At 39.0% G+C, this 12208-nt stretch overlaps 2 protein-coding genes across 6 annotated transcripts in view; one reads left to right on the forward strand and one right to left on the reverse strand.

Annotated features, from left to right (window-relative positions):
- Positions 1–937: 937 nt before the first annotated feature.
- LOC137922490 (WD repeat-containing protein 44) overlaps positions 938–12208 on the reverse strand; it is a 40068-nt gene continuing 28797 nt past the window's right edge. For 2 of the 5 annotated variants that reach the window (XM_068765545.1, XM_068765513.1), the window contains 7 exons: positions 9390–9506; positions 8758–8835; positions 7145–7346; positions 5816–5947; positions 5025–5402; positions 4194–4787; positions 938–3193 (listed from right to left, as the gene is read on the reverse strand). In XM_068765545.1, the coding sequence (XP_068621646.1) occupies positions 3050–3193; positions 4194–4787; positions 5025–5402; positions 5816–5947; positions 7145–7346; positions 8758–8835; positions 9390–9506 (1645 nt within the window). In that variant the 3' untranslated portion in view covers positions 938–3049. The remainder of the gene's footprint in view (positions 3194–4193; positions 4788–5024; positions 5403–5815; positions 5948–7144; positions 7347–8757; positions 8836–9389; positions 9507–12208) is intronic. The other 3 variants (XM_068765522.1, XM_068765539.1, XM_068765531.1) reach the window with 3 other exon arrangements.
- LOC137926464 (uncharacterized) lies at positions 1121–1516 on the forward strand. The gene has a single exon (XM_068770063.1). The coding sequence runs from the start codon at positions 1121–1123 to the stop codon at positions 1514–1516; it is 396 nt and encodes a 131-aa protein (XP_068626164.1).

Below are 12208 nucleotides of genomic sequence, written 5' to 3' on the forward strand. Positions count from 1 at the left end.
CCATTACAACTTATAATGACATTGTGAACGTAATGCGTATTTGTATCAGGTTTTAACATAAAACACTCTTATCACAAGTGTGTAAGAGCGCAGCAGGTAAGTACCTGAATCCAAAATGTTGCAGCAACAAGCAGGCTATTCACTCAGTTCAGAAAAATGAATTTCACACAAGAGTTCTTGAATCAACTGGTATAGGATCACAGTTTTTCTAAAAAGCCACGCAACTAAAATTTGCATTAATGTAAAAAAGGTTCTTAGAGGACGAGATTCAAGATATTTGAAGCAGGCACAAAGAATTGGGTCCTGTCCTGTGGAACATCGGCTACGAATGGGTTCTGAAATGTAATGTTCCATCAGGGGCGAACATTGTCTGCTATACAGACGATACCTTAATTACAACTCCGGGGATCAAATAAAAGGAAGCTGCTTGTCTTGTCACAGTTTCGGTGACGCAGATTGTAGATAGGCATACACACATTGGCGTTGAATAAGACAGAGGTCATCTGTTTACACGGAGCCGCGAAAGGCGCCGCCACGTGATTCCTACAGAGGCATATGTGATACCTGAATTGTGATCGGGTCTAATATGTAGTACCTCGGACTAACTCTTGACAGCTGATGGAAATTCCGCGAACATTTTACGCGTCTAGTTCCCCGGCGTATGGGAATGGCCGCTGCTTTTAAGCGACTAATGCCTAATCTCAGGAATCCAGTAGCAAGTCGCCTGTATCAAAGTGTGTTGCGGTTAATGACTCTGTATGGAGCTCCTATGCGGACCAATTGCTCCATCCTTCTCAGACAACCTCAAAGGGAATTGACTATTGGTGGGATAAAGGGCTACCGCACCATCTCTTATGAAACAGCATATGCATTGGCGTGATCTCTACCATGGGATCTTGAGGCCAGACTAAAAGCCTGGATATATCAACGCCGCTTGGAAGTACGGGCCTGCGATCAAACCTCGCCGGGGAAATTAGAACCGCAGAGGTGCTTCAATCGACAGTTGCTACAAGACGGTGGAAGGAACGATTGAGCAGCCCAAGAGCAGGGATCAGCACAATCAAAGCTATTTGTCCTAGAGGTCTGGACGAACAAGCGGTACGGTACTCTAACATTTCGAATGGTGCAGGTGCTTTCAGGGCATGGATGCTTTGGCAAGTACCTGTGTCACATAGGCAGGGAACATTCGACGATATGCCACCTTTGTGGTATCGAAGAGGATACAACTCAGCACACGCTTGAGGAGTGTACAGCTTGGGAAGCCTGCACCGAGAACTCGCCGATACTTTGGGGAATGACCTCTCGTCACCGGGCTTTGGTACAGAATGAGCAGTCATGGAGCGTTTGTATAACATTCTGCGAAATAATGATGTCGCAGAAGAAGGCTGCAGAGAGAGAGGGAGAGAAAGAACATCTCAACTCTCCATCCGCAGTCGAAGGCCTGGACGTCGGAGGGTGTTACACCGCGCCTTTCTCCAACCGCCTTAGAATGGCCTTGGCGGAGGAGTCAGGGTGATCCGCCGCAAGTAAGGAGTCAAGGAACTGGATCACCGCCGTAACTGCGGTAGCATGCGAAATTGTTTCCGTAGTTTAAAAAAAGGCGTTCAAGGAGACCATCATTTTCCCACGAGTAAAAAAAAGACAGAGTTGCGAAACATTGATCAATCGCGTTGAGGAGTGTCAATTTGTTCCTGCTGAAGGAAACATAAAATTCTACGGTACCAACAATTATGTTTTCCTTATTATTGCAATTTTGTATAATAATCAACCATATTGTCATTTCTGAAAGAGTGACAGAGAGAAAAGTCGGGAAAGAGGTGGAAGAAGTCAAAAAGAGAGGGAAATAAAAAGGGAAGGAGAGGAAGGCCAAGGAGTAATTTTAACACACTCCATGCCAGGGCGTATACGACCCCGGCTGCACTTTCCGTTCAGGCCATTTGCAGTTCTCGTTGAAAAAACAAAGGATTCTTAAACAAATGAATTGTTGGCTCGAATATAGATAACTTCACATGACGCATGCGCGTACGTAATGCATATTAAAATTTATTTAACTTATTCTCGCTAATTATAGCTTTGCAGTATTGAAAAAGTGTAAAACAATGTCTTAAACGACTTTTTTAATTTTTATAGTGTGAGTCGTATACGCCCCTAACTGGAAAATCTTCAAAAAATTTCCGTGGCATGGAACGTGTTAATATTTCGTCTAAAACTAATTTCCTTATTCATTTATACATTCATTTATACTGATTTTATTGTCTTCTCACTTGTATATTGTGAATTCATAGAAAGAGAAGTCAATATTTGTGCTAGTATCCACTACAAACATATAGATTTAATCATTCGTTTGTTACACGTGATAAGAATTCTACGTTTCGAGATTTTGTCACACAAATATTTCTTGTAATATTACTGTGTTAGAATTTTGATTCGATATTACTAAACTGGTTATTATAACCTGTAACATTATAGCACTAAAAACTAAAGGTGCAACTTGTATTCAACAATTGCGAACGTAACGGCTACTTTTTAATTTAGTTGTATAATAAAGCAAATATTTAACACTATTAACATCTGTTCCACTGGTTTTACTTGAGATTAAATGTTGAAATCCATTTGAGCTTGGCTTTGTTAGGTATGAACACTAGGATTATATTCGAACGCAACAATCCTGTGACACTTGCATAACATCCGGATGTTACATCACATTACAATTTATAAAAACAAGCAGATTTTACTACGTAACGTTAATAATGACAACGGGATGTTACAATATAATGTTACACTTTAGAATAACAACTGAATGTTACATCCTGTGTACAACTTGATATTATAATATGTTACACTTTATAATAACAACCGGATGTTACAATTTAGAATAACAACTGGATGTTATAATATCCCGCGCCACTACAGCTACAACATTGTTACACTTTAGAATAACAACCGGATGTTACAGTGTCATGTTACAATCCAGAATAACCGGATGTTACAACCGTTTGTTACACCCGAATAACTGTTGGCAGAGTGACAAAGCCAAGTGCGGTTGGTGTTACGCGAGCGCAGATGCCGGCAGCGAGCTGTGTTTGGGTTTCGCCTTGTGGACAAACACTTTGATGCAGCCGTTGAAGTCAGCGCTGACAAGCACGTGGCCGGTCTGGGACGATGACACCATGCCGCCATCGGCTCCCTTCTGCTGAGTAACAAATTGGTTCCCACATCGGTTCATTGCCATTTTTTTTTGTACGTTAACCCTTTTGTCACTTTCTGAGAGGTCGTTATTTTGGCTACATTTAACCCTTTCCACTCCAATGTCGAGTGTCACTCGACACTGATTTTGTTCCACAAGCTCCACTGTCGAGTGATACTCGACATGGTGTAATACTTATTTTTGCGGAAAATTTTAAAACGGGAAAGATTTTTGTTACTAAAATGTTTGAATCACGAATGAATGAAACATATTCTAGAATCGCAAGATACTATAATTCAATTAAATGTTATCGATGCTACATAACAGACTTGGAGTGGAAAGGTTTAAGTATTATTCTTTTAACCGTTTGATTGCTACGCAGGATTTCTGCGCTGGAGTTTTAGTGTCTTTGTTGCTTCTAGACGTGTGATGATGTTACACCCGCAATGTATCACAATTTATTTTTCATCACATCACTGCTTGAAACCATCGTAGGATAAAAATGATTGATATTTAGTCTAAATGAAAGTGTTTTTTTTTTTTTGGAAAAATCATGTCGAAACATGTCTTACAGTTCTTGTAGTGCAGTCAAACGGTTAAATAAGCCTTAGAACGAAGATCATCAGGTGAAGCGCCACGAGTACTCGACTGAACAACAGATAAAGCGATGCCAAATGAATTTAAATTGGAAATACATTACAAAGACTCCTTTGTGAACACCCTCTGCCCCAGTATAGATAATGCAGGACTATAAATAGCAATGATAGCAATATCTCTACAGACTATATAAGCTAAAAAAATAATTTAAGTCTTATTGTAGACATAACAAAAGAAATCTCACAACCTGAAAAACACATTAGATCTTGCTGCTAAGACGTTTATCTGAAATTTAGTCGCAATGGACCGCTTTACCAGACCCCAAGGCTATTTGGTTATTTTAGTTATATTTAATATTCACGAACGATGTCACCCGAGGATTCATACAAGTGTAAAATATAAAACTTACCGCTTCCTCCCTCTCCTCTGGACTCTTATCCGCCATGTTGGCCTCAGCTTCCCTCTCAGCGATCATCCGTATCATGTGATCAGGGTTCGGAGCGAACACGGCACAAGTCACCACCGCATTATGCGCTTTTATACCCTCCCAGAAGTCGTTCCTATCCCTCCTCACCGAGCTGAACTTTGAGTAATCATGGTAAGTCTTCCATATATAGATGCACTGGTTCTCCGAGCCGCTGACGATGTATTTTCCATCATGGGAGAATGAAGCTTTGATCTGACTAGAGATGTTAACATAACCCTTGTATTTGCAAGAGAGGTTTAGATCCCTGAGGTCGTAGAGTCGGATGCGGCTGTCGTTCGATGTTACCAGGATCTTGTCGTCGTTGGGCATGGGTTCGATGCCGCTGATCTTTCGTCCGGTGGAGTTCTTACCACGCGTAGACCGGACGTCGATCTGAGTGTGGTACTTCAGCTGGTCGGTGGTGTAGAAGATGCAGCGACCGTCGTATGTGCCAACGACTGCGAACTTACCGTTCTGGCAGAAATTGGCGGCGGTGATCAGCTTGGTTTTACCGTCTACTTCATTCCAGACTGCTACCTGGAAGGTATTTTCATCTCATTTATTGTATGCCCAGAAAATTAACGACTACCGGTGACTATGTCGTCTGTCCATCTAGCAGGTGGTACACACCCAAGCCGTATCTACCTGCTCATGGTCAGCCACCACAATAAACAGCTACTCAACTTTGATATACGCCTTCATTTAATAGCCATGTATCTGAACAATTTAACAATACTTGATATATACATTATAATGAGCCATGTAATCAATTACCTTCTTATCTGGAATGTTCCACAACCGTAGCTTGCCGTCCAGGCTGCCTGAGAGAAAGTACCTATCGTCTCTTGGATGGAAGACGATGGCTGTCACGAAGTCTATATGCTGGAAGCAGCATAGACATTCACCACGGGAGATATGCCACAGGCGGACAGTTTTATCCATGGAAGAGGAGAGAAGAAAGTAGTTCTTTGACCACGACACGTCTAGAAGATCCGACGCGTGGCCAGAATACACGCAGAAAGGTTTTGGACAAAAGGGGGCAGATGGACCAAGAGGTGCTTCGGGGCTTGGCGGCGGAGCTGATAGAGACAAGGACTCTTGTGAGGGAGTTGGGGAAGACTTTTTTTCAGCGTTGTATTTCGTTCGCATGTCCTGTTGAGAAAAATTGACAGTTCAAATTTAGCGTAAAATATATAAGGACGATAAAAGAATAAGACAGAGAAGGTTCATCGTCATCATCTTAGCCGGAGGACGTATACTGCTCGACATAGGCCTCTTCCATATATTTCTAACATGAATAGTTGAAAACGGCTGAATCCAACGACTTAAAGGTTGTCTATGTACCACTGGTGAATAGATGTACTGTGTAAGAGCTTTAAAGAAGTGTGTAATATGTATGTGTCACTGTAGGTATACGTCTGTATGTATTCATGTGTCAGTATCGGTATACGTGTGTATGTATTCATATGTCCGTATATCTATATGTGTGTATGTATTATGTGTCAGTATCGGTATACGTGTGTATGTATCCACGTGTCAGCGCCGAGTGCTTTAGTGTTTGTCACCTGGAACATGTGGTAGGCGTCGCGAGTGACCCAGACTCTCAGCAGGCGGTCCTGTCCGGCGGTGGCCAGCAGTCGCCCGCACACGCTCATCTTGCAGCACCACACCGCGCCCGTGTGCCCCGCGCCCATCTCCTGCAACAAACACAAAACACGCATCGTCACTCATCATCATGTGAACCGGCAACAATCGAAAGTGTGCAGCGGATTGGCGAGTTGAAGTAACAATGGCAAAAATAGATGGCTACTGGAGCCTTAATATTCTAAACCGACCGTATGAATTTTGCTTCTTTATCGAAATCTTTAGGCCTATGTCCAGAAGTAAATGTCTGACAGCTAAAATAATGATTTCAATTGACAGACTCCCACTGCAATGCACAGACCTCCCCCAAAGACCATCACAGGGGAGTCCTATGTTACACAGTAAACCAGTAGTGGCGGGGGGTAGGGGTCTAAACCTCCACCATCAGAATATATCGCCTTCAAGTCATCATGTAAATGGGTCATAATAAAAAGGAATATAAATAAAAAAAAGATCATCACAATGGCCGGTCTTGCGTTACCCGAATCCAGCGACCATCTAGTGAAGGCCTGCCCACGCCGCATCTATCGGTTCATGTTCTCCTACTCGAGAACCTTTCGTACCTAACGGCAGTCAGTTGCACAAGCGATGTTTAGTCCCATTGTCAGCTCAGACGAAATATCCTTCGACCTACGCCGGTGTGACCTACTACGTTACAATTTAAATCAACATTGTCATATCAGCTTTGGGGCGCCCACAACTGGACAAAGGCCTGCTACATGGATTGCACAAGATTTTGTTGACCTCAGTAAGTTTGTTTGTCTACTTTGTGACGTCATACTCAGTCTTACGTCGTTGTGTCCACTATAAAACCTTAAGGCTTCAGCGGCCATCTGTTAAATCACAACCAACTTTTTTACCTTTGGTAATATAACAGCATGTAACTAGGCTATTAAACCTACTATAATATATATACATAGATGAAAACTTAACAATTACTGACCAGCAAGAATGTCGTAAAGAGGAAGGTGACAGGGGGGTCGAAGGACTATACAAACATCAATAAAATCACAAAGACGAATCGCGATATTATTTAGAAAAAAGAGATAGCGATAGAGAAAGTTTATGAAAATAAAGATTGCGGTCACACGTAAATCTATCGAGGCAAATACATCAAAAGGATACTTGGATTGAAGATGGAAAAGAAAATAGTGTGTGTATGAGAGGGAGAGGGGGAGAGAGAGGGAGAGAGAGAGAGAGAGGGAGAGAGAGAGACAGTGATTGCCTGTATTACAATTTCTAAAGGTCACCTGGACATGCCGCACGCATCCATCGAAGTCGTACGGCCCCTTGTGCGAGTTGGAGGCTTTCAGCTTGATGTTGTGCTCGCCTCTGACGTCATCAGCTATGTCCGCCACGTCCTCCTTGTGGCGCGCGTGGGAGACCTCCTGCGCGAGTGACTTCGCCGCGTCCACCGTCTTCTTCACCGTGCTGCCGAAGAACCTCTTCAACCTGCAGACGTTACTTGGCACTTGACCCTCGTGATACGCTGAGGCAGATGTCACATTTGACATTCATCACTAATTCGGCCCAGACGTCCAATTTGACGTATGTCAATTTTGACATACATACATGACATTTACGGGACAGATCTCAAATTTGACATTCTTAATCTATCTCGTAGATGGATACTAACCGATGGAAATGTTAAAATTGACATAAGTCGAATGAGACTAGTGTGACAATGTTTGTGGCTGGTTCGTTAGTAATGTCAGTTTGACACTCGTGGTAGAACCAACGGAAACGTCAAATTTGACATTCATGACAAATAAACACGAGGTTTGTGGAAGATTCGTGAGAAATGTCAAATTTGACATGAGAAATAAACACGACGTTTGTGGAAGATTCGAGAGAAATGTCAGATTTGACATTCATGACAAATAAACACGACATTTGTGGAAGATTCGGGAGAAATGTCAAATTTGACATTAGTGACAGGTTAAATTATAATGACGCGCGAGTGACATATGAAATAACGTTTATGTGTTAATGATTGAATTGAAGCCTTATACATTTGTGTTAAATCAAAGTATAGATGTGGGAGAAGAATGGAGATTATAAAGCATAAAATTGTTGCCCAACAAATATATTCTATGAACAAAACTGTCATATCTGTGACATTGACAGGAAATGATGTTCAGTTACCATTTTTATAATGTCGGTCGATGAACACCCAACGCAAGGCATAGGTCTGACCCAAAGATCACCATATTCACTGGTCTTGCACTACCACCGCACCCAGCGATCTTTCTCAACCTTGACTATGTTGATCTACCTAGTGAGCTTTCCATGCAGCGCCTTGTGGTCGCCACTTGAACCATTCTACTCCATCTTATGCATACAGACTAAGTTGGTATGGTTAATAGAACAATGCCCATGGAATAATTTGATCTGAAGTTATCGCCATCTTTCAAACTCGACCGCCATACTACCATATTCATTTAACCTGTGTCAAAGACAAATTGAAAACAATACAAACGGTTAATAAAACTCGAATACATGAAAATCAAACTCAAAACTTTAGCTAAAAATAAAACCACACAATGGAATGAAAGAGGTGAACATTTATAAAACGAATTTAAAGTTTTAAACACTGCTTCAGCTGTTAAGCACACTGTCCACTAGAGGGCGAAACGCTCCGGTGGATACATTGCGATTAATAATAAAAAAAATATATTTAAAAATCAACAACAACGTACAAAAAGGTAAAAAAATATATATTTTAATATTAAAGCGATTCATTATGCGCAAAATGCAACGCATATAAAGGCTGGGCACATTGCCCTTTGGCGCCAAACGCAACTGTCAAACGGAGCTGTCAAACGCAACTGTCAAAAGCGGTTAGTGATGTGCGGGGCGTCACCTCGAGTTGGCCGCGCTCGTCAACCGCCTGTTAATGTTGTCGTGCGAGTGGCACTTCACTAAATCGTTCATCAGCGCTCTGAACCAATAACAAACGGTGTGAACATTTTAAATTTCAAAATGATATACTTATTTTTAAGAAAATGATTAACAATTATTTACTAGACCTATGCTTATTTATCTGTTAATTGATTTCTTTTTCTTTCTTTCTAATGCAAGTGTGATCCAAATAAATTTTTATTTATTATTGTATTAAAATTATAAGACGTATTGTACCTAATTTATTACAAGTATATATGCTATATGTATGTATATTTTGTACACGTTGACTACCCATTATCTATACTTCTTTCTTTTACATACTATGGTTGTCTGTAAGAGATTGCCTCGTATGATAAGACTGCCCATTGTGCTCTTTTGTTTATTATTATAAGAGTTTTAATTTATTATTATAAAAGTGCAGTTTAAAAAAATACTTTTTCCTAGTAATATGTATTAATTTAATCAACTCTACATTTCAGTCTAAAACTTCCACTGGTAGACCACGAGGCAAATTGGAAGTGACCAGTGTCCAGTGTAACCCATCTGTCCTTGTATGTTGACATCGTGTAAACATATAAGATATATATATACTTCTCAGTTTTCCTCCGTATAGCGGTAGACTGTCGGTCAGTGGACTCCCTCTTGACCTCCTGCCTCTCGTCTTCCACTCCTCCCACGCACACGCTTTCACTCTCCTCGTCGGTTTCTCTGAAAATATAATAAATACATCACTTTATATATACATTCAACGAAACCAGTGCCGACCAATTCGTGGCCCGCTATTTTAAATTTTGCGGCCCGATATATTCACAACTATACATATAAAGTACATATAATAGAGAGAAGAAATTTGGGTCTAAATAGGAATAATTCATTCACAAATGGAATCAGAAATGAGACAAGAAAATCTCGTCTGAATTGGCAGTGGATAAGTCACATCGCTCGTGCAAAGGCCTTTGGGAGCCGAAAGGTTCTTGAGGTAGACCGGTAGACGCGGCGTGGGCAGACCATCTCCACTGGGTGGAGTCATGACAGTCAAGGTTGAGGAAGTGCTGGATGTTGGCATCGCAAACAATCTTGAAATAAGCGTCTACCGGATGAAAAGGAGATAAAATCATTCGCCGAAATGAGGTCGGCTACAAACATATTTTATAAGAATCCATCTGAAAGGGGATCCCTTATCAGGAGGTGTGTTAAGTTAGTTCAGGATAAAAATGACCATGAATGGATTTTAAGAAAATTACTCCAAGGCAGCGTAAGTCAAAAAAGAAGGGGGAAAGGAGGGAGCGTTAGCTAGTATATAAAAACATTAATCACAAATATACAAGTTTTTCTTACCTTTCATACAATAACTAACATCTATTTACATTTTTCTATTGTAATTGAATAATTGACAACATTTACCAATATTACTGTACTGTATAAGTTGTTTAAAAGCCTTAATTCAAAATATTGTATATGTTACGTAAATATCGCATACTATATGCTCAAAGCGTATACTCAAATATAAATCAAAAAATTATACCATTATAAAGGCTAAAGTATACATATTGTTAAATATGATATACAGGGTGATTGGGTATAGGTGTAAAAGATTTTTTATTAATTATGGTACACTAGAAATTTTTTTTTTTCAAAAATAATAAACACGGTATGATTTTAAAGCAATGTTAAAATTAATTATCATTTACCTGTGCCTGCAGATTTTGTATTATAGTTATTGACATATCACATTCCGATGTAGTTTTTGAACAAACAATATATAAAAGGTGATTAGAAATGATGATCTAAAGCTTTTTAAATCAGACGATGACATACAAAAGATCCATATATTAAAAATTTTGAAATGTAAAATCCACGCATGAGTTTTTTCCAGTTGGAACCTTTTAATAATCCGATATATTCTCATCGCATCTTTACAATAATATTTAAACATTTCTATTTGATATAAATATCCATCTTTATATGCAGGATGATTGTATATAATGCTTATTAGCCCGCCATAAAGTTTTAATGCATCATTTATTTCATCCCTGTGAAATATATTTTTTCTTTGCAATGTGTCACGACAATAAACATACAAGGCAGAACAAAGTCTGCAGGGATATATATATTTATATTATATTATATATATATATTCCAAGGTAAGATTTTTGATTTTTTTTTATCAGTTTATGTTTAGGGTATCAAAACTATCTTTATCATTCCATTTTTCCATTACTTTTTTAATTAGAAGCACAACACAGTAATTCAAATAATGAAAAAGCTTCTTCTTGCAATATTATCATTACTTTATTTAATATTTCTGAAATCATTTACTTCTATACAACATCAACCCTCCACCGGGGTTAATTCACGCCCGACTGACCTGTCCGATTTCTTTTAAAGATAATAATGCAAATAATCCTTATAGGAATGCGATTGCAAATACTTATTGCTACATTAAAATTTTTTTAAAATTTATTTGAATCCGTAGTTTTTTTTCGTTATTTTATCTGTTATAAGCAAGTTTCCAATTTCAAATATCGAACGCGCGATGACGTAATAACCGCGGGCATTAGGAGTAACTGCCTTTTTGTTGGTAGGCCGTCAAGGGCAAATCTAAATGCAAAATAAAGCAAATGAGTTTCACATTCACACAAACGTTATACACCTGCAACTATTCACCTGTCTATTGCGGTACATATAAAAATAATTAATATTTCTGTTAATATATAATATATTACACATTCGTAAAAGCTATATACCAGGGGTGGCCAAGCTTTTAAATAGTGCGAGCCGCAATTGAACACGCATTTAAAACACGCAATAGAATTTTTTTACAAAAATTATATTTATTGAAACTATGACAAAAGTACGAAATATGTGTATTTAAGTTATATATATGCACACGTATATGACAGCACTCCTAATAATACTTAAGACGCCGGTTAGTTAATTATAATCCGCGTTTGGTTTTTGCTAATTTTATGGTGGAATAATAATAATTATTATTCACATCAGTAATTTGTTTCGATTTCCCAGAAGCTAGCATTGGATAAAAGTTAAATAAATTTAAATATTGAAATGATTCGACAATCAATCGAAGCCAAAAATAATCGTTCAAACAGCGCCAGTTTGACCACCCCTGTTATATACAAATACACCAATACCTCACTTTGTGTCGTGGTTACGTTCCAAAAAAACACGACGCAAATTGAAACGCCGCAAAGTGAATTAGGATTTTCTATAGTAAACCATGTAAAGATCGAAGATAGGTTTCAGGGTCACGAAAATACTACTTCTTGAAAAGAAAATTGAACAAAGTAAACATTCAAAAAACAAAAATAATATAATTCTGCCCATAAATAAATTGGAAAAATATATACCTTTTTTGTAACCAGAAACAACACGTTAAAATTTATATAAAT

This window comes from Battus philenor, unplaced genomic scaffold (assembly GCF_028537555.1).
Source record: "Battus philenor isolate CCGP_79_NKW_IND1 unplaced genomic scaffold, ilBatPhil1.0.hap1 SCAF_10, whole genome shotgun sequence".
Classification (NCBI taxonomy): domain Eukaryota; kingdom Metazoa; phylum Arthropoda; class Insecta; order Lepidoptera; family Papilionidae; genus Battus; species Battus philenor.

Bases quoted from the DNA above. Each gene is read 5' to 3' on its own strand.
- LOC137926464 (XM_068770063.1), top strand. From the start codon at position 1,121: ATGGTGCAGGTGCTTTCAGGGCATGGATGCTTTGGCAAGTACCTGTGT.